We start from the raw sequence: 27,237 nt of genomic DNA, 5'->3' as shown, positions 1-27,237 counted from the left end.
ACTGTGTCACTGTATTAGGTATGCTTTAAAAATTCAGCCTGCATCTGGATCTTGATCAGCTACACTGGAGCTCTTAAGTATTTCTGAAATCATTCAAAAAACTTCACTCACAAAACTCTATAACCACTAAAACAGATGAAAAAACTACTGCCAAATCATGTCAATAGAACAGTCAATGAGTGCACTTCAGTCTAGAAATAATGTGTATGCCACAGCAACACTGAACTAATACAGAAAAAAATCAATATGACCTTGGACAACAAGCATTGAAGAAATGAATAAGACAGCATGTCTTACAGAGTCTCCTGTTCACTGAAAGACTGGTACAGACACACCCTTCTCCACAGCCCTGGCAAAAGTTGAAGATAGACGTCTAAAAACCCGTGTGATTATTAGATTCAGCTTGCAAAGTAACAGAATAAATATGATAATTTTACTAATTATTTCTCACAAACACTGGACTACTATAAACTTTGTTTTTCTCACAACTGCATATTTAAAATGGAGTCACCAGATGTTTAGTTAATATCAGAATTGATGATTACATGCTTTGCAAGTCTGACAAAACATTCTGGCAGAGTAACAACAACAACCACCACCACCACCCATATTTTGATCTGGTCCCACAAAAGCAAGTTACCAGAAATTCTTCAAGATCCTATATGTTTGCATATGGCATGACAAGAAACTGGCACAGGTTGCCCAGAGAAGCTGTAGCTGCCCCATCCCTGGCAGTGTTCAGGGCCAGGCTGGATGGGACTTTTAGCAATCTGTCTAGTGGAAGGTGTCCCTCCCTGTAGCAGGGGCATTAGAACTAGATGATCTATAAGGGCCCTTCCAAAGCAAACCACTCTGTGATTCTATGATGATTCTATGGATCAATGAAGTTCAGTAAAAAAGTCCAGCTAATACGAGTGGATCTGTGTCAGGTCCACAGCTTGTTTGATCCAAGGGATTTGTTCTTAAAATACCCCTTAAAGTTCTGAGAGGGCAGTTACTATTTGTCAACATCTGATAAAGGTGTTAAAATTATAAACAAATACTATTATAAATAGAATTTCACTGATTTATTGCTGCAGCTAATTTAGCCTCTGAATTGGTATCTTAGTATGCATCTACATTTGGAAAGTCTCCACTGACAGAGCTGTTTCCTTTCACGGGGAACAGCCTTGCATCAGAAGGTCCCTTCAAACTCTAACCATTCTATGATTCTGTGAAACACAAATACATATTTACTCTGAATGCACAGAGCCATTTTAAAAATTAAATCTACATAAGCTAAATAACCCTGCAGATCAATTTTGGCACAGAGAGTGTACAGGCCTGAATCAGGTGTTATAAAAATACTGGTTATAAACCTTAAAATGGAAAATTTCAAAAATGTATTTTAAGAGCTGCTTTCTCTTCCTACGTCCACATCAGCAAAGCACGCTTAAGTATTCTGCAGAACTGGTTTTGAAAGCACAATATGGGAATGTTCAAATTTTAGCAGGAAAATGTAAATCCTAACTTCTGAGAACACCACCTTCTGCGTGATAGTTCATTTCACATTTTCTTTTCAGTATGTGGGCCAGACAAGTCCCTACTACAGAATTTACAAAAGATTGCTAAAATAAATAGCTACTCGCCCTCCCTCACAGTGCAGAACAAACATTCAGAAGCCATAAGCAGGATCTAAAACAGGATTAGTGTAAAAAAAGATGATGATAAACACATTCCTGTTGGCTTTGTCGTTCTTCTTGTAAGGGCTTTTTCTGCAGTTTGCTTTCCAATTCTCAGGCCTTTGTGTTTTCTAACCTTTTTTCTGCTTCAAAGACTAGAACTGAATGGGAGCAAGTTCTAGAAAACATTTTTTTCAGAACAAATCCAGATTCCTGAGATTTGAACATGCCACTGGGAGAGCTGGCGTTGCTGCAAGATACCCAGTGGAGAGCAGCCTAAAGCCTTGAGCTTTCCAGGCTGCCCCTTAATAAGTGCACTGTTACTCTTGGAGAAGTAGAGCTGCTTCTGAAAGAAATTTCACAGTATAGGATGTGGTAGAGAAACTGACACAGCTCAAAACATGGATTTGTAGCTCATCTTTAGAATGGGGGAAAAAAATACAAATAGCAAAGCCAGCAACTGAACCTTTCTTTCTACTGTTCCACATAAAAATATTTGCCAATTTTCAGTACACAGAATTACAAGACAATACCGGTTGTCAAGTATATACCACATCTCAAGGGATGAGATTTTTTTTACTGCCTTCTTTTAATACTGCTAGCTAACCAAGAAACATGAAACATGATTGCTTCCTCCAGTTAAAGCTGTTGCTACACGTATTTTTGTTTTCACAGATTGCCAACTTTTCCCCTTCCAGAATTCAGGTGAAATATTGATAACCATTCATGCAGCATAAAAAAGAATACTATATACTCTATTTGCAATGAAGACTGAAGCTCAAAAACAAGATCTTGGTTAATACCTTAGATCAACTGTAGCAATCGCCTCAACCAACACTACCACCCAGAAGTCACGTGCTTATTCTAATTTTAATCTTATGTTGCTTTTATAGTCAATGAATACAGACCAACTACAGCAAACTGCCCCACTGAGATACATAAAATACATATCAGGTGTGTTCTATTTACATATATATTTATACAAGTACATATACATAGCCTGAACCCAGGACAAAGGATCAAAAGAAATAGGCATTTTTTAAACACATAGAATAAGTTACTTCCCATGCAGGTTAAAAGTTTCTGTTCACTACAGATGGATGCATACAGTTGTTATGTTAAACTAGGTTCTTCACTAAGACAGCTGAAGTGAGAAGAGATGCATCCAAAATTAGCTAGGCCTTAGGCCTAATAAAGCAGTCTGAAAATGAGATTTTATTACATCACTAACAAAACACCATCAAAACAGTTTATTAACTGTTGTACAAACCTGGTCAAATTTACCTTGTGAGGAAAAATGTCTTCCTAGAGAATTTTGCAATACTTCTACACAACACTTACCAACATTTATAATTTTACAGGATAGCTCTAAAACTCTACAAGTTCTGTTGCATTTTGCAAGCACATCAACTTCTCCAAGGCTTTACCAAATTAACCCTAACGTCTCTTGGTCTTCCCCTAGGGCTTCCCATAAAGCAGCATTTCATAAGCTGCTTTCCCTTAGTGGTCTGTTTCCATTGGAGTGCTGCCCTTCAACACTAATGTAGCGACACAAGCTCTAGTTCTGCAAATTTCTTTCCAAGCATGTTTCAAGTATCAGAGGGTAATACACCACATAATATAGGTGACATTATACCCTCACCATTTTTTCTTTTTCTGTCACAGAAGATTAAAGAACTTTTAAAGAACAACATAACACCATTCTTCCTGCCCTCTCACCTGAATACATCTTGTGATGAAATATTAGAACAATGCCTGTCTGAGTATCAACCAACTATCAATGGAAAGTTGGAAAAACATCCATCTCCCCGGTGACAGAACCACTTCAATGCCTTTAACTACAATTTAGTTCCATCATTGGCATGCCAATTAGCAAGATATGTGGAAAGTACTATTTAACTGATGTTTTATTTAATATACAGAAAGATAAAAAGGCAGAGCATATCGTACATGGGTACAAAATGTGGCTATAAGATGACATTTAAATAATAGTTTGCTTTGTTTTTAAAATTCAGGACGTAGAGCAGTATATGTTTTTGCAAGCTACTGCTAGTAATTGGTCAGAGCATAGCAATTCATCACAAGGAACAGAAATATAAATGTGTTTTATGACTGTGCCAGGCAAAATAATTTTATTTCATAGCATTTTCGGTTTCAGCTCCTATCAGGGTTTATGTGAAACTTCTTTATATATTGCGAACCAACAATAACCTTGTTTAGCGTTATGGGTTACTGTGGAAAGTTGGTCACTGGACATAACCTAAACCGATCAAACCCAAACCAGCCATCCAGGCCATTTCAGCAGATCAGGCTGCCATCATGAGCATGGCTAAGATACACGGTTTTGCTTCTTCATAGATTCCTTTATGCCCACCATCTACCACCTGACTCTGTTCCCAGTTAACAACAGAAAAATATCTTAAGAATTTAATTGTTTCTCTTCCATCTTTATTTTTGCTTTGTTCTTTTTTTCCCAAACATATAACTGTTGTGTCATAAAAAGGAAAACCCTTCTTATCATTACAATGTTTTGATCATTACTTTACCTGAAAAAGAAAATGTCTAGTGAAAAAATATCAAGTATTAAGATAATCTTAAAAGCTAATAAATTCTTCTCCCCCACCTCTAATATCTTACCATTTCTACCTACGTAGCAGTTAGCATAATTCCAAAAATAACAATTTGGAAGTTTTTTCTAGAAATTGATAACTACTAAACTATTCTCATTTCATTACTGCCCTTTCAGCGGTACAGTTACCCTCAGTGATGAACAGGGTAATATGAACTGTAACTGTTCATTGACTCACACGCAGTTACATCAAAAAGTGTTCACTTTAACTTGAGCTCTTTAACTTAAATTCAGATTTAAGAGGATATTGGCACAGCACCTCCTCTACCACTTCCATTGCAGAGGCCCTCGGAAGATTCCATTCATAAATGAGTAAAATAAAAGACTGAAAGTCCCTACCTTCACCTGATGATCCTGAAAGGTCTATGATGACATACACTCTCCCTTCTGGCTCCAAGTCAATCTGCAATCAAGAAGAGAATTAGAAAAAAAACTTAGAATGGCTCCCAAAGCAAGTGACTGCACGTGCAGGAAACAAAAGGTTTCCAAAACTCATGAAGCCAAGGTGTAGGCAGAAGATATGAACAGGTCTATGGTTCACTACCAAACAGAGCCTTTTTGCAAGGAGGTGTGTTGAGGACCATGTACCTTTACTGAAGTAAAAAAGAAGTGTGCACCCTTAGCACTTGTAAAGCTTGAAACCAGTGAATTTTACAAATACAATATTTAAAGCACTATTCTACAATACATTTGCACCACTACTTCCAGGGAGATGAGGAAGGAAGTTAAAAAGTGGTAGTATCAAGTAACTTTTTTTACTGTAATTTATACCAAGCCCAGATATGCAAATGTGAAAACCAACACTGTGGCCTATTCAGATCCCAGCAAGGCAGATCAGCTCTGGTCACAGAATGGGGGATATGAACACACACAGCCCGTATGGCTGGGTAACACGTGTTTATAATACTCCCTTTGTATTCCCACAGGGAGAAAGAAATACATGCTTTACACACTTTATCTGAAATACAAAATTTGTTTACTCTGCACCATTCTGGTAGATTTTAAGGAGTCTTTGCTCTTGCGGAGATCACTTTCACTCAGCATTAAATACAGGTGCTTGCTGTCAAGCTGCTGCAGGAACAAGCTCCTGAATATTCAGGCATTGTAATGAAGAGCCCATTATAAACCCTCCCATATTTTACCACAGGTTCCATCAGCAACTCAAAATACAGCTGGATTTGAGTATCCTTGGGGTGCCCCAGACATTACAGACTAATTTTTTAGTCACCCATCTCAAAAAATTAAACCGTAACCAAACCACCGTGTAATCAATATCTCTTACTGTCACATAGAAGTTGTCACACAATTACAGACAGTGAGCCAAGTGACGTGGTATCCATCAATACTACATTTTCATTCTATTTTAGTAGGTAAAGCACACAGATAAAATATCACAACCACTGCCAGGGTACCTCAAGGGGCCGTGTCTGCCAAGGCCTCTCCAGCCAAGAGTAGGCAGTCATGGAGGCACCAGGGCAGTGCCTACCCTGGGCATCAGGCACCTCCTTGGGAATGGGGACAGGTCAGGGGCTGGGACATGGGCCAGCAGGTATGCTTGGCTTGGTGAGCCAGGTTGTGGGGGACTGGAGCCCAGCCATGCTGCAGCTTCACTGCGTCAGGCACTGGCAGCCCTGGGGCTGACATGGCGCCCTGGGCTGTGGGGAAGATGGCGGAGCCTCAGGAGCCAGGCAGAGACGCTGGCGCCTGTTTGCGCACCCTGGACCCTGACACTCACAGAGGACTTGATGAGATCAGGACTGCCGTGTACCAAACCACTATGGGTTCCTGTCGGTACCACACCAAACAGATGCAGGGTGAAAAGAAGGGAACGTGCCTCGTCTCCAGGGTCCGGCCGAGCTCTGCGCGCCGTGGGCTGACCCTGAGGTAACTGCATGCAGGGCGTATGGCGGGAAACAGGTCACCTGCCCTCGCACCCCACCACAGCCTGCTTCCTGCTCCTCCGCCCTCAGCACGCAGCTCTGCTGCAACAGGGGAAGCAGGGCCTTGCTTCACCAACGTCAGCCAACAACGAGTGCTCCAAAGCCATGAGCAACGTCAGGGTACGGCACTAGCCCTGAATAAAATGATCATCAAGAGATCACCAATTCAAACTAATCAACTGGGAGACCAATCTTTGTATATTAGCAAGTAAATGAACAAAAAAAGAGGACACCAAAAGGTACAGGCTATACCAGGAGCTGCCTGTGTACATTCAGCTGGCAGCTTCATGGGACCACCTTTTCTGTCTCCATGATTCTCTCATCACCTGAGAAGACCTTTATAAGTCAGGCACCTCTCTCTTTTGGGCCACAGCTGCTGAATGCATCAGGATGCCACAAGCTCCTCCCTCCATGAAGCACACAAAAGCACTTGTGTGCTGCTCGGGAGCAAGCCGGTAGAAGAGTTCACAGGTCCGGCTGATGTCATCGGACCAGGGATCAAGCGAATGATCTCAGCCGCTGCATTGTAAATAAGACGAGGCAGGAAATAGGTGTTAGCAAGGGCAGGGGTTACTCAAAGGAGAGGAAAACGAAAGCGTGGTTGAGACATTTGCCATAAATAAAGTGCTGAATGTTAAGTAAAGGCGTTTTTAACAATTTCTCAACTGGCAGCACGAGGTTTCTGGGGAGTTTTGGGCTGGTTTTCTGTTTGTTTTGTGGGGTTGTTGTGTTTTTTGTTTGTTTGTTTGCTTGGTTTTGGTGGGGTTTGGGTTTGTTGTTTGGGTTTGTTTTTTTTTTGTTGTCATTAAATAAACCTACTGATCTTGAAATACTGCTCCTCTCCCATTGAAAAAAGGAAAATATTTGAAGACCAGAGGCACAGGTGCATGAATAGACTTTGATGTCTACGCTGAGGGATGCTTTTGAGAAACTGCTACAGCACTCAACAGATGGATGTATTAAAGACAGGCATGTCTAATGCTCTGTTTGTATCAGCATTTTATACTGTTTGGTTAAGCTCTCACTGAAGTACTTTATGCAGTTCACATCCCGGTATGCACACACACATACAAAACCCCAACAACATCCCTGCGGCAGAATCAGGCATCTGGAAGAGTTGGTGACCACCATCACAAAATCTCTGTTCTGCCCATTTAAGTACAAATAGCACTGGAAGAAACTCAGGAAAATACTGGAGCACTGAAACCAAGTTTCCATTACCTGTCAAGTGGGCTGTTTTCATATGCAATTCATTGAAAATGCTGCTTACTGATTTTGATTCAGAATTCTTGCTGATCCTCTAAAGCAGAACAAACTCCTTATAAAAGGGAGTATCTTCTACAAAGAAGGCATGCATCCCTCTTAAAATAATCTAACACCAATAACAATGAAATGGACATATTCTTACTTGTTAGATTTATACAATACCCACATTTCATTTCAGTTAGTACCTATGCTGACAGATTCATCACCCCCATGAATTAGTACTTTTGCCAGAAGCCGGCAGCTCAGCTGCCTCAGCTGACCTTACATATAAAAAGAACACCCCCAAAAAAGCAGAATCCCCTACACTAATAGGAATCCTTTTCATCCAAGGCCTTTCATGTATCAAACCAAGCACTGAATGAAAAGGACTGATTCAATTCTAATTTTGCATAAAACATTTCTGATTCAATGCCTAGAAACACAATGGTATAAATATGCCCAGAACAGTCAAATTACTAGAATACAAACAATATGCCTTTTCTTTCAATCTGAACATTAAACTACACTTAGAATGTGAAGACTCTGCCATATCATTTTATAAATACATAACAAATATACATATGGCCCAATCTACAGCTTCCATTAATTTTTCACCAAATGCCCACATGTGAAATGCCCTTAAACATAAGCAACCAGAAACAAAATGACTGGCCAAATTCTACCAGACATCCTTGAATGCAACATAGTTCTGATTCTGACCCTTCTCTTTGACTAAAAATACATCTCTCTGAATGCAGCCAAGCAGAGAAACACTATGAGAAGATATCTAAAAAGACATGACTGTTCAAAAGCACATCAGAGAACAAGGCAAGATGCAAACTAGGGATGGGACGGAGGTCTTGGTACAAAAGCAGCTTTGCTGTAAGCAAGGCACATTACAGAATATACACACCACATTCTCCACATGCAGCAAAAGATGTAACAACTTTAACTGAGCAAAATGTCTGATCACCAAAGAGTTTTATCCTGTTACTGACTCATGCTATTGCTGCGACTTTTGTTAACATACAGGGTTTTAGTAGATGTAAGCAAGATTCATTGTAAAGGTACTTTAAGCAACTTCTATATTGCTAAAATAATTCTTGTGTGGCAACTCACTGAGATGAGTACAAAAAATGCTGGAAAGCAGTACAGATCTTGAAAAACTCCAGGCATGAATAAAGCATATTAGCAGCCTGTTTCAGGGAACAAAAGGCAACCGTCCATAAAACCAGACATACTTTCAGAGGAAAAAACCTATGTTGAAACCAAGGCCAAGTTTCAGCATATTGAAGGCATTTATAGCTTCACAGTCATTAATGGATTTTATTTTCAACACCCTTTTGAGACAGCTCCCCATCTGTAAAATGAGATACTCCCAAAGGCACAAGCTAGACTAAATGACTTGCCAGTAAGTCATACAAGAAGTCTACAGTTAAACAAGAACTGAATTCTCGTTTCTGGAGGCCCAGACTGCCCACTGCACCATTTCTCCTATGTCTCAGTTAAGCTTCACTTGGTCAAGCAATACACATCCTGACTTCCTGCAATACTGGAGACATCCAAGTACTTTAGAAAACAAAAACCAACAAAACACACAACTTTGATGGGTACATATCTAGGAGGCAATTTCCTTTCTTTTCCATTCACTTATCAGCAAAAACAATACAAAACAAAAATATTGCTTGAATATTTCTTTGCAGCATTTCCAAAGCATCCCAATTCTTGGGCAACTCTGGAGTAATGCAGAATTTAATGGAATTATGCAACAGATTGTGAAAACAGTTCAGCTTCTCCTCAAGTTTTGCTTTTTGCAAGCTTTTAACTCCTAAGCATTTTTCAGAAAAACTGAGTCCTAAGCTCATGCAGCACCTCACCATTTTCCTCCTCTCAAGTGTAAGATATAATTCCCATCCCCCTAAATACGAAACTCAGAATTCTCAAAATCTTAGGCTAAGATTTTGCTAAGGAAACTACATACTCTCTCTAAGCTTATAGGACTGAGGAAGATTAGAATATGCTATGCTTATATCTGTGTTGCACCAGTGGTTCATATTTGAACATGAAGAAAAGTTTACATTCTTGACCACTGTACAGCCTGAATCATTCCATCAATGTTTGGGAGTGGGTTTTTTCATTGTAGCTGATAGCATCAGCACAGAGATTTTGCATGCTCTGTGGAGCAAACTGAGATGACAAACCACTATCTTCAGCAGCTTAGTGCCACATTGCCATAGTTCTTCACTTGATCATAACAGAGTCCATCAGACACCTATGCTCCAAGACAAGAATGTCACCTAAGATTAGGTGCACCATACTCATTCCAACACCAACTTGTCAAGAGAAATTTAAAGATAGTCACTGACATAAAACTCAGATCTGGATAAACAATGACTAGACAAAGGCTTCCTTACAGCATAAAGGCTGAGCAAGTTTTACACTGATGTTCCTTAGCTAGATACAATATGGAACAGGACAAAACCCCATCAACCACAAAGCTGTTTAGGATTTTGGCAACAGTATAAACCTCAATGGACTGTGTAAGCCACAGAAAGAATTAAGTCCTAAAACCTGCTTTGCACCTCTTGTTGTGATGTTCTAGCATTATCTGATATTTGGATAGCTTAAAGCATAAACCTCCAAGCACGATTTGTCACTGCTGATGGTTATTTGAATCATGTAGAACTTGAGAAGTCAGTATGTATTAACCCTTACCAAGTGCAGCATAACAGCAAGTTTCTCTTTGAACACATGTCACTGAAAGGAGAAGGGAAAGGACCGTGTTTAAAGAGCTGAAATCTGCAAAGGCTTGGGGCAGGAGGGTTACATCTGCTCTTTTGAGGGGAATTTACTTATCCAATTTTGATAAAGTATTACTTTTAGGAAAAATAAGAACAGTTGTAATCCATTACAAAATGACTGGAGACAGGGTTTGTGCTGGTCTTTTGTTGTTTAACCACAAGATTTTTCTGCTTCAATTTAAATAGCTGATATAGTACTTATTTTACCTTATTCAAGAGAAAATAAAATATCAATAGTCACATTTTTCAACATAGTCAAAATGACTGCAGACCAAGTTATTTATAACTTTCAGAAGACCACCATTATTAGAACAGAAGCCCCCCTCCCGAAAAAACTTCCATAGAATGTCTGTTTACCTCCATGATTTCCCCCCCCAGCCTCTTGCTCTTCTGGCCAAAGAAAGCAGGTCCCTTTCAGAGCCAGTGCACTGCCACAAAGTTCACAAATCTGCCTTGCATTATGAATGTTACATACTTGATTATTATAATTACAGAGAAATGTAACACAGCTTGCCACATTGTAATTGACCACAATGATATACATGAAAGTTAGGAAATTTTGGCCACAGGGGATTCTATCATTTATTTACTCATACTCAAAAGTCAACAAAAAGACATCAAACATCTTGCATGACCTACAGAAAAGATCAAACACTTTCCAGTGCCAGACACATGCACTGACATAACACAGAACAGAAGCATCCAGGGAAAACCAAGATTCAGCTGAAATAACCACAGTATTCAGAAATCAATTCTAAAACAAGGATCTTTCCATTACTTAACACAGCATATACCAATATTCAGTTGTAATGTCCTGAATCAAATGTGATATGACTTTGATCTTCCACTATCTACTGCACCTAAGGACTCTCAGGCACCAATGGAGAAACATTCCTCAATGCATGGTGACACACAAACGCATGTGTGTTTGTGCACAAGCATGCACACGTGCACGCTCAGTAATCACGTACTCGTTTTGTGTATTACAAGGAAGAACAAGTTTTATGGACCACTGTACTGGGACTAGGGTGTGCACAGCTCATTTTCTGGTAGAATCTGGTAGAATCCAGAAAATTTACTTGGACAGAAGGCTATATTTATGTGCAACACAACAGTATAAATGGCTTCAAAAGCATCAAGTAGTGTGACAGCAGAAGCATCAGTGCACAAACCCAAGTTTCTGGTCTGAAGGGAGGAAGATACTGTCTTTATTGTCTTGAAAGATTTGGGTGGTGAGTGTATGTATGGCCCAAGGTACTATTATCAAGGTACTTAAGAGTTACATGCCCGAACTGGTTAAGGTTTCTAAATACCTTCAATCTGAATTCATGACAGAGGGAAATAAATCAGTAAGAGAAATTTCTTAATGAGTGGAAAAAAAGACAATAACCTTAACAGATGAGGTTGCCTAGGCTCTCCATTCAAAGCATTCTGTCTCTGAACAGCTCAAAGGAGACTTGTTCCAGTATGAGTCTTTCAGACATGTGCGTGTGCTGGTTTGTTACTTTATTAAATCCAGTACAGTTATTCCGATGATGTGAATGTCTTCTATTAGTACGTCTTGAGAAGGCAGGGGAATAAGGCAAAGTTACATAGTACATTTGCACAAAGAACCTACACAAGCCCAGCGATAATGTGAAGTACAATGCATGAGAGTTGGGTTTGGCCGCACACCACTCAACTTCAAGAGAAAGTACAGTAAAACCACCTACAAAACAAAAGTCAGAATAAAGCCATTCACTTGAAACAGCTGCTAAATGTATTTCAAGAAAGAAAAGAAATAGTTCAGAGCGCTTTCCCAAGCAGATGGTTATTTGATTTAAGAATAAAGGAAATGCATTGTGTGGTAAGAGCTGACCTGTAATTTCATCACAAGGCTTTTCAAAATGTAGTCTTTAATGCACTAGTGCAGTGGCACTCTCTAAACCATAGGGAAATATTTAGCTGTCAGAAAATATTTAAAACACAATTATTGGCTTGGGTTATGGACATTTCTAAACATCATGCTACAAAACTGCACCCAGAAGGGAGGGAGTTACTTACATAGCTAGGAATAAAACACTGAATAAAGAATCAGGACTGCAAGCACATCACGGTTAGCTGACTGCTACATGTCAAAAACTGATAAATTCTGTCAGATTATTTTACTACAGTACAATTTCATTAGGGACTCTTATTTAGGGACTGCAGTGATAGGACAAGGGGTAATGGGTTCAAACTTAAACAGGGGATGCTTACGTTAGATATAAGGAAGAAGTCCTTTACTGTGAGTGTGGTGAGGCCGTGGCACAAGTTGCCCAAGGAAGCTGTGAATGTTCCATCCCTGGCAGTGTTCAAGGCCAGGGCGGACAGGGCCTTGTGTGACATGGTTTAGTGGGAGGTGTCCCTAGCCATGGCAGAGGGGTTGGAACTGGATGATCTTAAGGTCTTTTCCAACCTTAACTATTCTACGATTCTATGAATTTCAGGTAACTGCTTGCTCAAATGCCTAAGCCCAAGTCCTAGATGGCACATTTGTTTGGCCTCAGAAATCACTTGAATGTGACAATTTAACCATACAGACATTTGGAGTTTCTCCTAATTTAATTAGCCATCTTTGCAACATGCTGGACAATCACCATGAAATAGGTATCTGCATAACAGTTAGTACATGGATAAGCAGAGGACCTTAGGATTGACTAGTACTTTTCCTGGTGATATGCAACCGTTTTGGCATACTGCATATATTTTTCCTTATTTCCTTAAGTAATTTCCATATTTCCTTACTTCCCTTAAGTAAGATTCTGTGAAGTCTTACAGATTAAGAGAGCAAAACAGCACGATCTGTTTCCTGTAAAGCATATGATATTTTTCTTCCCTTTATGGTTGAAACACTCCTTTCTTTCCCTCTGCTCTTTCCAGGTGTACTCTGGGAAACTCAGAACTGTACACAATAGGAAATAGCCACACACCATTAATGTACAAAGAATAAACAGCTGTGATGAGTTTTATACCTCAAAAATCAGGGAGATTAACAGTCGTAAGATCCAAGATCCTTCCTAAGTGTGATAAAATAATCTCCAAAGGCTAGGAAATGGTGGTATTTAGATTGCACGAAGTTGCCTTTCAGATTTTTGACTTGTTAACCCTATTCTAGCTCTCTCTAAAAAAGAAAGATTCTGCAACTTGCCTATTAGCCAATTGTATTTTAAGAACATCGCTGACACCCTGGTTTTACTGCCTCAGAGGGAAGAAAATAAATATAACTTACACAAAACCTCAGCATGAACTAGACAGACTCTTTAGCAGTGATCTCAGACCCTTCTCACAAGAGATTCACATTTAAGTCCTCCAAACACTACTGTGCAACACCTTGCAGTAACTTCTGAGAGAGGTCCTACTGGACTTAAAATCGTCAATCAGCCAGTTAGAAGAAAGCAGCAGGGAACTGAATCCACTTTGGTTCAGTTCTAGTTCATGTTCAGTTGTAAGTAAAGCTGTGCTGGCTTTGTTCCAGTTAGCAACAAAACTCACATCTAGGTTTTGTTCCAATTTAAAAAAGAAAAAATAACAACTACTGCTTATGACTTGCGTTCAGTTCTGCTCCCTGTGAAGAAAGGAGAAAGGCTTTTCTTTTCTGAAAGTTAACCACATTAAATGCACTCTCCATTTGTATTCACAGTAGAAATTAATCCTCCATTAGGAAGGAGACAGCTTGATTCAATATGCTGCAAATGGGCAAACTGCACTTCAATGACTCGCTGAAACTTTTAAGTAGTTTGTAGATGTGTGACACCAGCATCAGCTGCAAGCCAGAGTTCACCAGCAGAGAGAAGAAAAGCTCTGGTTGGTGAATTCTTACTCTTCTATTTTGCCAATTTGATTTATGTATGAATGAGATCCCCTTCCCTCACACCACCTAACTAAAGTGGCTGAAAACTATAGAATATGCAATTAAGGTAGCGCTGGAGGTGTGCCCAGAAGCATCTTTGATCTCTGTAACTGTCTACGAGTTACTGCTTTTGCCCAAATTTCCAGAAAACAAACAGCATCTGATTTCAGGAAACATCTCTAGAAGCTATCAAGGCTTACCTGAAAATTCTCCAGCACCCAAGCTGCTCCTCTTCCTGTCAAAACTGGTCTTTTAACACATCATAATCTCCGATTTACTTTGCACTTTACCTTAGTGTAGCCTTTGTGAATTTTTGGCTGATAACCTGTCAGCCCTGCAGAACATCACCGAGTCACCACACATCCTGGCTGACTTGAGCTTTTGTTTCAAGTCTCAACTCAGCACCCAAGGCCAAAGAACATCACAGCGCCGAACTCTTCACCAGCCAGATGGCCAAGCTGCTCTGAGATGCCAAAGAGAAGCAGCTCCACTACTACCAGGCAAGAAGCAAACCACACTACTTCAGGTAGGCAGAACTTAAGAAAGCTGATGATATAATACATGGACCAAAATATATTCAATTAAAAGCCACGGGTGAACAAGAAGAACAAGGACCTCAGGAAGAGTGACAATCATAGAACATGCAGACACAAAAACTATGTATGTGGCTCAGACGCGGAAGCTGTCACCAGCAAACAAAAAGAAGTAAAACAGTATTTCAAGCACAAAAGTCTGCTAAAATTACTCTAAAAATGCTGTAATTATTTTTTGAACAGGGCCATACTCTACACTTCTTTTAACCTTGGTTTTAAATCTTAGAATGCTTCTCATTACTTTTTCGGCTCTCCTGCTGTATCGGAAGACCAGGGTTCTTTCTCCTTACCATAAGGGCTAAGCTTTTTAAATGTAATAAAGTTCAGAACAGTTTTAAAATGAAGACACCAAAACCCTCATAATTTAGGACGTTTCATTATTCACCCAGGGAACTCCAAGCCTGTCATTTCTAAAAATAAGGTATCTCAGTTTAGGTATCTTTGTAATTGCTCACTTTTAGTAACTTCAATGCAGTTAAAAAAATGTGGGTCTCCTACTTTCTCATTCAGGTTCAGACATATTTTTGAGGAAAGAAACTGGAAATACAGGTAAAAAGGAATAGTCACTTATAAAATTACCTAAATTTGGTTATAGAAAGGGGAGGAGACTGAAAAAATACCATGAAAATATTTATTTCCCAGTTAAAAAAGAATAACTCTTCAGCAAGGGCCAAGATGAAAGACTGAACACACAAGCTTCAAGAATTAAAGTAATCTGGGTTATGAAGATAGAAGGAAAGAGCATGCTCTACACAAATATTCTCTATGTCCTTTCACATATGTATCTGTAACCTGAGCTGCTTTACAACAAACACTGCCAATACAATAAACAAACATTTCATGATATACAAATCACAATAGTAAAATAGAATTGGCATCAAGTAGTTAAACAAACGTATCCTTCCTGGAAATAGCTCTCCTTACAGCCTGCCAAGAATTGAATCAATTGAGAGCCTTTGTTGAACTTACCCTAAAAGTTAAGTTTTGATGAAGACAGAATGAAGAAAATGACTTGCAAAGGTATTTTTGCTTAAAAAAACCAAACATCAGCTTTCTAAATGTTTGTTCAGTTAAGAATGAAAGACTTAATTCTGCCTCCAAACTAGGTGACACACTCAACTGCCAGTATTTACAGACACTGGCTGCTGTGCAGATATATTAGTCCTTTTCTATCTTGAGCACACAGAGCACACACAGGATGAGGCTGCCTCTGCTTCCACTCCTGTGAGCCCCCTGACATCCCTTGTCCATCACACCTACATGAGGTTTTAAGTAACGAGGTCTGTAACAGACTGGGAACTGGATGATATCTCAGCTCTCAGTCTGCTATCTAAACAGCAAGGTCACTCTTGTTTCCCAAAGGAAAAGTTTATTTCTAAAATCCTGTATCAAACATTTTGCCAGTAAATGTGGCAGTTTCAATCACATAAAATTCTTTATATTAGATATGTTCAATAATTCAATCCCTGAAAAAAAGGTAAATTCAAGAATAGCACCCAAACTTTTTAAGTTTTTGAATTTTACTTTATTTATTAAATACCCAGAATTGGCAGGAAATAACCCAAGAAATTAGCAGAAAATGTAGCCCCAATGCTCTCTTACGTAGCCTTCTAAAAATTGCCAGCATTTTTATTTCCAGAAGAAAACATCATTGGAACATCTCTCTTCAGTTCTATTTTTCCTCCCCCTTTAGAAAGTACTACAACAAGATCTTCATATACTATTTAATACTGTTGGGATTGTTTGGGGTTTTTTTACATACTTTTTGTCTTGCCCTGCTGATATTTTATCCTCTGTTTGATTATCAGACTAGAAAGATTAATGAAGCTAATTCCGTTAACAAAATAGCTATCCTGAGGACTACAATTATCTGTGATTCACTTGGACTTCCTCTGCAGCTTTAGCCATAACAAACCCAGAGTAACTCCAAGACTATTCAGATGTCAACTACAAAACACTGTGTTAGAAGAAAAACTAAACAAAGAACTGGTATAGTCCATGCTACCCATATTTAAAAGTAAAAAGGAAAACCAAGTAAAATAAAATTGAGTAGCTTGATACACACTGCCAAGCAACCTATATTCCATGAAACAGAGAGACTACAACGTAACATCTTGAACACAGAGATTACAGAAAAGGAAATGGCAAAAATAGCCACTACTATTATTACTGTTCCTGAAAAGTTAGACAGCAGAGGAGTGGCACACCAGGAATAGCTACATCTCCAAAACTCCCTAAGAACAAACACATTCGGAGGTATGCCATACTACCTTAGCATTTACTTCCATTTACTGCAGTGCCTTAAACAGAATAGTATGTGGAGTTCTCCCGTATTAGATATGAGTTCGACATTAAAGATGTTGAGTAAACCTTTAAAATCTCACTCTTTCAGACATCCGTGCAAGTTTTCCGCTATTTCCTGGATTTAAGGGGGGGAAAGAAAAAGAAAATCAACAAAAAGTTCCTCCCTGACACTTTGCCTTGTATTGTAGCATTTTGGTTGTTCCTTTCTTAGTCCATGATGGAACAGGAAGTGCAGCGTCATTTACACATGAATTCAGATTTTGTTCTTTGAGAAAACTGATTATAATTCAAACTTCATTTATTTTTTATATCCTTTTAAATACAGAGTATCCAGTTTTGGGTAATTTATTTGGAAAACCTTAGCTTACATTTTATGTAGTCAAATAGTCAGGGCTCCTGGGGCCGGACTCAAGATAACTGAAGAATTCTTGTTTGTTTAGATCTTAAGATGAAGAACCATCCAGTTCTGGTAATGGAAGGCACTGCATGCTGCCTACTCTCTTCTGTCAAGCCAAGTAAGTAGAGCAAAGTTAATGCCTATCTTCCATGCAACAGCCTTTTCTGGAAATTAAATTGCAGGTATTAAGAATCTACTATATCACTCACTAACCAGTTTCATTACTTTATCACTTTTAATGGGAAAAGAAGTATTTGCTTTGCTGTTCATTTTAATCTATCTGGCCAGCCCTCAGCTCTTGTTTTACCCTTCTCAGATTGAAAAGCCCGTTTATTTTTTTACATACCCAAATTAAGTAACCTCCCATTGTTCCTTTTATTTAAAGCAAAGCAGTGAGCTCAGAGTTTCTCCCTACAAAGAATCTTCTCCAAAGTTTGAATGCTTTCAGAAATCCTACTGTGAGCTCTGCTATTGACCTGCTGTGTTACCGTGGGCAATAAACTTCATTCACCCTCCATGTGCCTATTATGCCTCCTATAATTAGTCTTATTTAGAGTTCAAATTCTAAAAAGTTCAAGCTCTCCTTAACACATTTCTGCAGTTAGAGCCTGATCTCTTTACCATTATCTACACTGGAGTTTTTGGGTTCTAGGCATGGTGCCACATTAATAGTTTTATTTTAACTGCAAAATTGACTAGGAGTAATCAATCATTATTGTAGCCTAATGATAATCCTGAGCATATTTCTGCTATGGTGCACCTCTTTACAAAAAGCAAGGAACCTTACCACTCATTTTACGCAAGATCTCCATTTGGATTTTACAGCATGAAGCTTTGCAATTGTAATTCCACACAGAGAAGGCAGAGGTAGGTCTTGCAGCAGATCTATCTGGCCTTCTGTACATGTTTTGTCTCCATTTCCAACCAGTTTTAAAAATGCTGACCACCCATAATCCTCTGATGTGCAGCCTACAGAAGAAGGAGGAATAATTTCACAGCTGGGGGAAGTGCCATGAAAAATCTGTCATCTGTAAGGAGCGTGGAGGCAGGCAGGACAGGCTTCTTCAGGAATGCATCTAAGTTTTGGGTACTCTTAGTCCTCATTCCTCCATCTCTGGTTGGCCTACAATTTCCATAAGCGCTATCCCACACAACCTGCAGAAATCTCTGCCTTGGACAGCCCTATAATCAAAACCTTGTCCTACCAAAGTTTGTATCAAAACTCTCTCTCCTCTCATACCCCCAAAAAATTATTATAAAAGGTGATCAGAAATGGGAACTACGTATTTCAATTTTTCACTAAAAGTGTAAAAAAAAGCAGTTCCCAAAGATTGGCTTGACCAGTGTAACAGCAATAGTCCCTTTACTCCAGAGACTTCAAGGACAGAAGGGGAAGAAATGTTACCTTGGTGTTGAAGAAGAAAAGTTCTGGGCTTGGTGTTCTGTTTGTTTGGGATTAGTTTTGTTGTCATTGCCCATGTCCATCCCTCTTCTCCTCCCCCCCCCTTTCTTTTTAGATGCAGTGTTTTTTCCTTACTGGCAATAAAGATGAAGATGATTCATGCACAAGTATGACCTTGTTAACTGCCCAGGCAACCCCCCTTGAAGTAAGGCTCTCTGGGGAATCCTATAGATCTCCACAATGTCTGTGTAATACTGCAGAGTGAGAGTTCTGGACTGTTTCCATTTCTAATTCTCTGACCCTATCCAATCTGTTGCTTGTGGCTCTGTCAGATATGTTGCATTTTAACTTTTCCCAGGAGCCTACACAGTTTCTCTTTTGGGTTGTTTCAGATTTCATGCTGTGCACAGCAGCTACCTTTAAAAGCGCTTTCAATTTATCCAATTACAAAATCATTCCCCCCATCAAGGCAAAAGGCTCCCTCTCTAAAAATTAAGCATACATACAAGCGTGCATGCTACTAAAGTTGCTGACTATTGAAGCTAAAGATGCAGTGGGATCCAGTAAAGACAAGAGAATAAAAAACGTTAGCCTTCTCAAATAGGAATTTGTATTGAGCCATGGAGATGTGACTTTCTGCATAATTTTGTCATTTTGCTTAAACTGTAATAAAAAATAATTAAAAAAATAATAAAAAATAGATGGAATTTTGTGTCCAGAATTGAAATAATGCAATTTAGCATAATTTTCCATATACCTGAAGAAGTGCTGGAAAAAAAAAAACCATGCCAATTACTGGTTTACTGTTAAAATTTCGTTAAGATTGTTGGTTAACCTAACCCACATTTTTCCCCCCAACCTAATGAAACCCAAGTTAAGCCTAAACCCTGGCCTTCAATTTGTTCCCGTTTTCTTCTTGGATCATTTTAAAAGAAAATCAGTGGGTTTAAATATCATGAACAGTCCCAACAATAAACCTGAAACGCTGCCAGGTATTTCTGAAGCACTCCAATGAAGCTTCTTCCACTTCAGGACAAAACTGAACATTCTCTGCTTAATCAAGCGATGAGAAAAACTGTTACTCCTACAACAGGCAGGATCCTACGAGCATCCAAGCGACATCTATATATCAGCCTGAAACACTCTACAAGCGAGTAGAAGGTACAATCTGGCTGCCTCACTGGGCTCTCCTGCTACTCTTCACCCCCTGCACCCTTTCCTCTTCTACAAATTGTAGCCTTTTATTTAATGTAGCCAATGACAGCTTTTCTGATTTCTACCACAGATGTACCACAAAGTAAGAGAACCTTGTACTTCATGTTGCTCTCACCGCTTGAACAGTATCAAAGGAAGGAACTGAACCCTCTGACTCAGCAAAGTCCTGACTAGCTTACTTGAATTTATTTTATTAACATTTAAATGAGGTGAGGTTCCCATCCTCCCTTCAACTTTTGTTATAAAAGATGTACAGTAAAAAATGCAAGCAGCAGCAGCAAACTTGCTAACGTTAAAAACAGCGGAGAGAGAGAGACTAGCTCTCCTACTTTAAAGGCATGCTGTACACATAGAATCATAGAATCAGAATAGTTAGGGTTGGAAAGGACCTTAAGCTCATTTAGTTCCAACCCCCCTGCCATGGGCAGGGACACCTCACATTAAACCATACCACCCAAGGCTTTGTCTGACCTGGCCTTGAACATCTCAAGCTCTAACAGGTATTCTGGCAAGAAAAAGCAGTAGTGGAATAAAACACAATACTCACAAAAGCTAAGTTAGCGTTATTTTGAGACCTGACATTTTATATACACAACCAACGCTTCTCAAGGATGTTTTTTTCAGGTACAAAATTAACTAACAATGGATGAATCAATATTTCATTCAGGATTATCTTCCTAACACGTGGCTTTGATTTTATAACCAAGAACCAATGCATATTTTTAACACATGAAGAGATACCAGTTACATGACTGAAATTGAAGTTAATTCCACGCATTCACAACACAGCAGCTCAGTCTGGGAGCCGCAGTCCAACTAACTTATATTAGAGCCACAACTACTTCAAGTACCTCCTACTTCAACACCTATTTTATTGCAGATTTTTCTAGGCATTTAAGCAGTTGTTTGAAAAGATGTTTTTATAGCAAAAGATTTCAGTAGCTAAGGATAAAATCTCTTACATTTAATTATTACTATGTGCTTGGAATTTTCTACATAATTACCAAATATCAAGCTTTCTGAGAGCTGTAAATCACTTATTTCTGCACCACATAGCGTTTTGTTTACAAAGTCATTAAAAATGGTAACACAAGATATATAAAACTGTGGCTTGCTTCTCAGGTGGCTAAGCAAGCAAAGCACACATCAAACCAAACTGTATGTTTTCATTCTCAAACATTTACCTTCCTTTTACGTCCTTCCTTTTTATATAAATCAGGACAATTAATGATTTTACACTGCAAAAACTCCTATACAGAATCAAATGTAACAGCAGTGTAAGAGCTTTTGTGAAGGGTCATGCATTGAAACACTGCTAGCTTATGGCAGCTTTGCCCTCCACACCAAATTTAGATGACTGCAAACCAGCATCAATGAAGAGAAACTGAGAGGCACTGAATGATTCACTCTGGAGGCAGCGGGTCCTTTCAGAGAGCTTTGAGACAATAGTGGAGGGTGAAACTGAAAGCAGCTTTTGGAGTACATGACAGCAGCAGTGGGTTTATTCGGCTGCAGTCTGGAAGCGATGACTGAAACAATAGAAATCAGCTGAACTCCAATGATATCCCAAAGACAACGAGCTGCCCCAAACCCACCCAACTACCAGACCTCCTGCTGACTGTTGTTTCTCTTCTCTACAGCACATCCCGCTCATGACCACCTCTACTGCTAGAGAACTGCTCCACTAAAAGAGATGTAGTGTGGGAAAACAGAATAAAGCCTGACATAATCCAGAAAAGGACATTCAGTCTCTTTGAGAAATGAAACACATATAACAGCAAAACCAGCTAGTTATCCTCCTCAGTTACTCTCCTTGAAAATATCTGGTACTGCAGTAATGGTGATGAGCACGTCCATACTTTTCTTCTTCCTTCTTCTATTATTTGTGGTGCAGTGACTTTACCAAGTGTCACTAAATGGATGACACAAAAATAAACATGCCCATACGACGACAGTCCCTCAAGTTTATTACAAACCACATGCAGCCGTGTCTGGGAAGCAGCATCACAAGAATAAAGAGTAGGTTTCAAAAGAGATGAACTTCAATAAGAATGCTGAATGAAGTCCTATTTTAAGCTCTACCACAGAATCTTTAATATTATTCCAATAGCTCTAGGCTCAGATCTGTCAGGATCTTTTAAATTTTATTAAGGTTATCAAACTCAAAAAGGAAGGTCTCACTGGACCTGTATTCGAACATAGCGTTCCAAACCTAAGGTTTAATCAATTCTCTTACTCGTTCTATAGATGTATGTATCATACAAATGCTAATAATAAATACCTTGAAACTAAAAACGAAATTATATATTAAGATGAATTTTGTAGAGTAGATTAAAAGTAGGAATTCATACGTGCTGCTGGAAGAAAGCAAGACACTGTGCAGAGATGTAAGCAGTGGTTTCTACATACTGTATAACACCCCACACACACACACACAGTCCACAAATCTCTGGCTGAAAAATTAATCCAGTTTTAGTTTATGGAGATTAATCCCGATTTAGCTCACATCATACTTTAAAAACAGTGTACACAAACATGATTTTTTTTTCACTCCTCAAAGTTAGACAAATATAAATAAAACTCCCACACAGAATAATCTTCAGAAATCATTTCTGGTGTGGAAAAATGCTACTACTCTATGGGAGGGTAAGGACTGAAAAAGGGGAAAGCAACCATTCAAAAGTATGTGTAGCAGTATTATTCCTCTTCCCCGTTAATTTTAGTTTTGTTCCCTTCTTGGAAATGCTTGTACACAGGGTAAAATAATTAATCCCTAACTTTTATATTCACAAGAAACAGCTGTGCACACTGTAGCAGAGTATTAGTAAATCAGTATCATCTAGGACCCTGGGTGTGCCCGGAGATGTTCAGAGACCACCAAGAGCATCCAGCGCTGTAGTTCCTACTAAACAGATGAGCATTCAGTCTTGTGATGTCTTTGCAGACTGCATTCAGAAAGGACTTCTCATGAAGTTATGTTATTCTTGTAACACAAGTGCAAATTCATGGAGGACAGAGGAAGAGCAGATGAAATAAGTAACACACATGAAAGACAACAGTAACCCCTGCAACTTCAAAGGACAGAGGAATATGGAACACCATGCGCAAGCCAAGCTCCTATTCCCAATACATGAAAGTCCTGAATCTAAGAGGCCTACAGAGATTTTTCTTTCCTTCTTTGCAACTTCAGCTATGTCACACTTGCGGTGTTTTGCAGTCATATGATTTCTATGCAATCTACCTGATACTTATAAGCTGTTGTGATCTCTAAGTACCATTATAAAGTCATTCTAAACGTTGCACTCCAAGCAAATGAAAACATTCATCCATTAAGCCTCTCTTAAGAGAGTTCAGTCCATGTACCGACTAAAAACACATTAGAAAAGAATTAAGATGCAAATCTGCCTGATCCTCATTTGGCAGAAGGATGACTGGTAAGTTGGCACTGCGGCCTCTATGCCTGCTGCATTCCTTTGTTTCCACAGTTTCAGACAAGCAAATCATTTTGCACTGCTGTGTTGCAAGCCACAAGACTCAAGGATGATTTCAAGAATTTTTTTATATTATTACTGAAGAAACATAAGACTTGAAAAAGAAACAAAATAAATAACATGAAGAAATACTTGCCTTCCCTCAGGAAAAAGCTGTCGTGGAGTCTCCCGTTACACGAAAATAACACTCTGCAAACTTTTATAGGAACTATATGATTTGATCCTTTCTACACAAAACTGGTTTTATTTCTTGGCCCACCAAACTAGAGCCTGGTATACATGAAGTCTTTGATTTATACACCTGGAGCTGAGAATGTTCCCTTTACAAGAAGCCTGGTTTCCCCTAGGTTGCATGTTCTTTCTTGATGAACTGCCAAGGAATTACCTACTGCTTTGGAGAACATCTGTTACTGTTCCATCTCTCAGAATTGCACACACATCCATTTCTAGTTGCCACGTACATAAAAAGTTTACAAACTTCTCTGTTCAGAGCATGTGTTAGAAAGAATAAAGAAAAGGAAATCTTCCCAATTTTATAATCATGATTTGTCTTTGATATTGTTATAAGCTGTCTACAACAGAGAGAATGAACAAAATTACTTCTGAAACTATACGGAGAATAAAAATAACCTGATAGTGACACATATATGGAAGAGAAACAGCATTCATTTGGGCATACAATATCTCAGAGGGTCTTACATCACGTATTAATTAATCTGAACTCGAGAGCAAATTCAGCGGCTGAATTAGTTCCTGCTGCTTCCACACCAACAGAGCAATTCTGTGTTTTGTTGTTACAGTCCCAGGTTAAGCATTCATTTAAAAAGAGGAAAAATAAGTAGACTTTATAAACAAAGACTTTACAAAGACAAGAGGTTGACTTTGTAAAGATTCTTTATAAAGAAATAAACTCACGTTATCTAAGCAAAGCAACAACGTGTTTTAAACATTTGACATGCTCCTTTGTCTCAGCCTTACTGACTAAACCCTCTCAATGCTATTTTAAAAGTAAACAAATGGCTGAACTGCAACTTCTTTTGCCCATAGTATACAACAGCAAATGATGTCTTCCTACCTACACGAGTCAGCCTAAAAATCCCAAATTGTTTAAAGAAAGGTATGCTGTTTACAGTGAAAATAAAAGCAAAGTAGTGATTAGCAAAGATGTGTTACACAGTTCAAGCAAGCAACAAAAACCTCCCTCAAACTACCACCTCTCCCCCTAGAACACAGATGCTCATCTGAGATTTGACACTACTTGACGGGGCAGTGAGGCAGAACGTTTCAGGAAGATTAGTAGGAGCGACAAAAGATCCAAGACACATATATCACCCCTCAGAAAAGACCCAAACTTCTTTTAAGACCCCATCTAACATACTATTCATGTAGACTACTAGCTTGGACAAAGAAAAACACAAACATTGCAATTCATAAACACCTATCTACCTATTTGGATGGCTTTCCCTTGAAATTACCTGAGGCTAGGTTTCCAAAACATACCTTCAGGATTCAAGTGCTCAAATTCTCCTGTGTTGTGTCTGTAAATCCTCAACACACTGCTGAAGAAAAAGCAACCCAAAACAGCACCAAGTACCTGGGCTAGGAACACTGACCTCCTCGTAAACAGAATCAGATGCTTGCAGTGCAGTACCAACTCCAGCTCTGCTGCCAAACAGCAACTTCAGGTCAGTAGAACAGCTCCAGCAAAACGTTACAAGGCAATGTAGGCACTCAACAAGAGCAATGAATTATTATTTCTGCAGCAGTAATGTCTAAGGGTGCCTGTGAGAACTTCTAGCCCGTGCAGCAGCTCCAGGATGAAACACCCAGCTCCTATTCTGGGCAACTTCAAGGAATAACAATCTGGTTTGTCATTTCAAGTAAACATTTTTGTTCCTTTCCTTGGACACCACTCACAGGTTTCTGTTGCTTTATCTCCTTAGGTTCCGAGCCTAAAGATTTATTAATTCCCACTAACAAATTAGAGGGATTTGATTTTAGACACAGTGTGACAAAACAAACAGGAAACCTGGGAGAGAGAAAAATCTGTAAAGTATCTACTTTATCTTAAAAAGAAATAGTAGAAATTGATACACTTTTAACCAGGAAACTGAAAGGTACCTGAACCAGCATATAAAATACAAGATTTTTTTCCCTGTTCTCTTTTGAAGACCGAATTTGTAGCCTATTGAACTGCAAATCAATTTTATTACTTACATACTTAATGTAAATTGGTTTTATCCATTGTACTGCTTCATCATCATCCAAACTAGCCTTTTAAAACTGTAATATTAAACTGCTGTCATTTCAGCTGGGGAAAGCTTATAACGATATATTCAGTAACACTTTAAAACTTGCTCTCAGATGTTCCTGAACTGAATGAAACCCGGTACCAGCACAGATGACAGCAGAAACACTGGGAATAGACATATGTGCATGGGAGAGCACATAAAGAAAACATTCCCCTGTAACTTCACAGACCATGCATACCACCTGGGGTGTGAGCGTGCATGCGTGTACACACGTGCACACACAGACAGCATGCTGAGGAACTTTCCTCCCCCTGCTCTCATTCAGGACGTTTGATTTTGTAATGGCAAGAACAGTTTCTTCACTAAGAACCTCTCTGCCACAGCAGAGCTCGCACCCAGCCTCATTCTCCATTACACTGGGAGAATGAGGTGTAATTTCAGGCAAACTAGAACAAAGCATATATTTAAACCAGTACGAACTGAGCTGAAATTGGAATGAATTAACAGCACACAAATGTAGGGACATATAAGCCAGATTTGGTACACTCACCAGGCCTCCTCATTGATGAGCAAGCATGCTGTCCTTCCTTATTCCTTATTTAAAACCTCCAGAGGCACCCTAACTTTTAGCAGAATTACAAAGCATTTCTTCCATCTTTATCTCTCAAATACAGCAGTATTGCTGACCCTACTGAGGCAGTTTCCTAAAGATTTCCTGCTTGAAAACCATACATCTGCAGTATGCAAACTACATGTGCGCCCCAGAAGAATAACTGCCCACATTTACTTAATTTGATGACTCAATATTAACATGAGCCATTTGACAATAGGCCTTGTTATATGACTAACCAAAAAAGCTGTTTCAGTTTGCTTTGTGCCCAAATATCAAACTCCAGAGCACTGTAATTTCAAAATCTTGATTAAAGTTACTTTTCCACCGAAGTTTGGTACTAATCTGTGGAACAACAGCTACAAGGAGATTAAAAACTCATTTGATGTTATCAACAGAACTGTAATTGATAAAGACGAAAGTGCTCTACTATTAGTTTCTAAATCCTTATCTATCAAGATGTTTCAGGACAAAGAATACTTGGAGTATTTGATCCAAAATACTAATCAAAGAGATGAACAATGATACAATCTTTTCCCAATGTGATGCTCTGATGCCAAGCACAATTTCCAAGAGCCTTATTTTAATTTACGAGGCAATCTTTGCACCCCGACAGCTTTGTGCTATGTCCTTCATCCTTTCAACCACGTGAGTCTTCAAGGGAAGGTCTTCCCTGCTTTATTGGATGACAAAGGGTTAAAAGAGGTTTCGACAGCAGTTGGCTGATTTCGTGATGTTCTCCAGCAGCCTGAACAAACAGGAAGCCCGGAAATGAGTGATAATTGTTAAATAAGAGCTCTTAAAACACCTGCTTAGCTCTAGCTGC

General features: G+C 39.0%; 1 protein-coding gene across 3 annotated transcripts in view; it reads right to left on the bottom strand.

The window, feature by feature from the left end:
* PRKCE (protein kinase C epsilon) overlaps positions 1-27,237 on the bottom strand; it is a 285,725-nt gene that overhangs the window by 180,284 nt on the left and 78,204 nt on the right. For all 3 annotated transcript variants that reach the window (XM_061367216.1, XM_061367215.1, XM_061367214.1), the window contains exon 2: positions 4,630-4,693. In XM_061367216.1, coding sequence (XP_061223200.1) covers positions 4,630-4,693 — 64 coding nt within the window. The remainder of the gene's footprint in view (positions 1-4,629; positions 4,694-27,237) is intronic.

Source organism: Neopsephotus bourkii, unplaced genomic scaffold, assembly GCF_033783945.1.
Source record: "Neopsephotus bourkii isolate Nb327-2 ecotype Australia unplaced genomic scaffold, CSIRO-AGI_Nbou_v1 NB_1373, whole genome shotgun sequence".
In the NCBI taxonomy this organism is placed as follows: domain Eukaryota; kingdom Metazoa; phylum Chordata; class Aves; order Psittaciformes; family Psittacidae; genus Neopsephotus; species Neopsephotus bourkii.
Note: the sequence above shows the minus strand (reverse complement) of the source record. Positions and strands in the feature narration are given on the sequence as shown.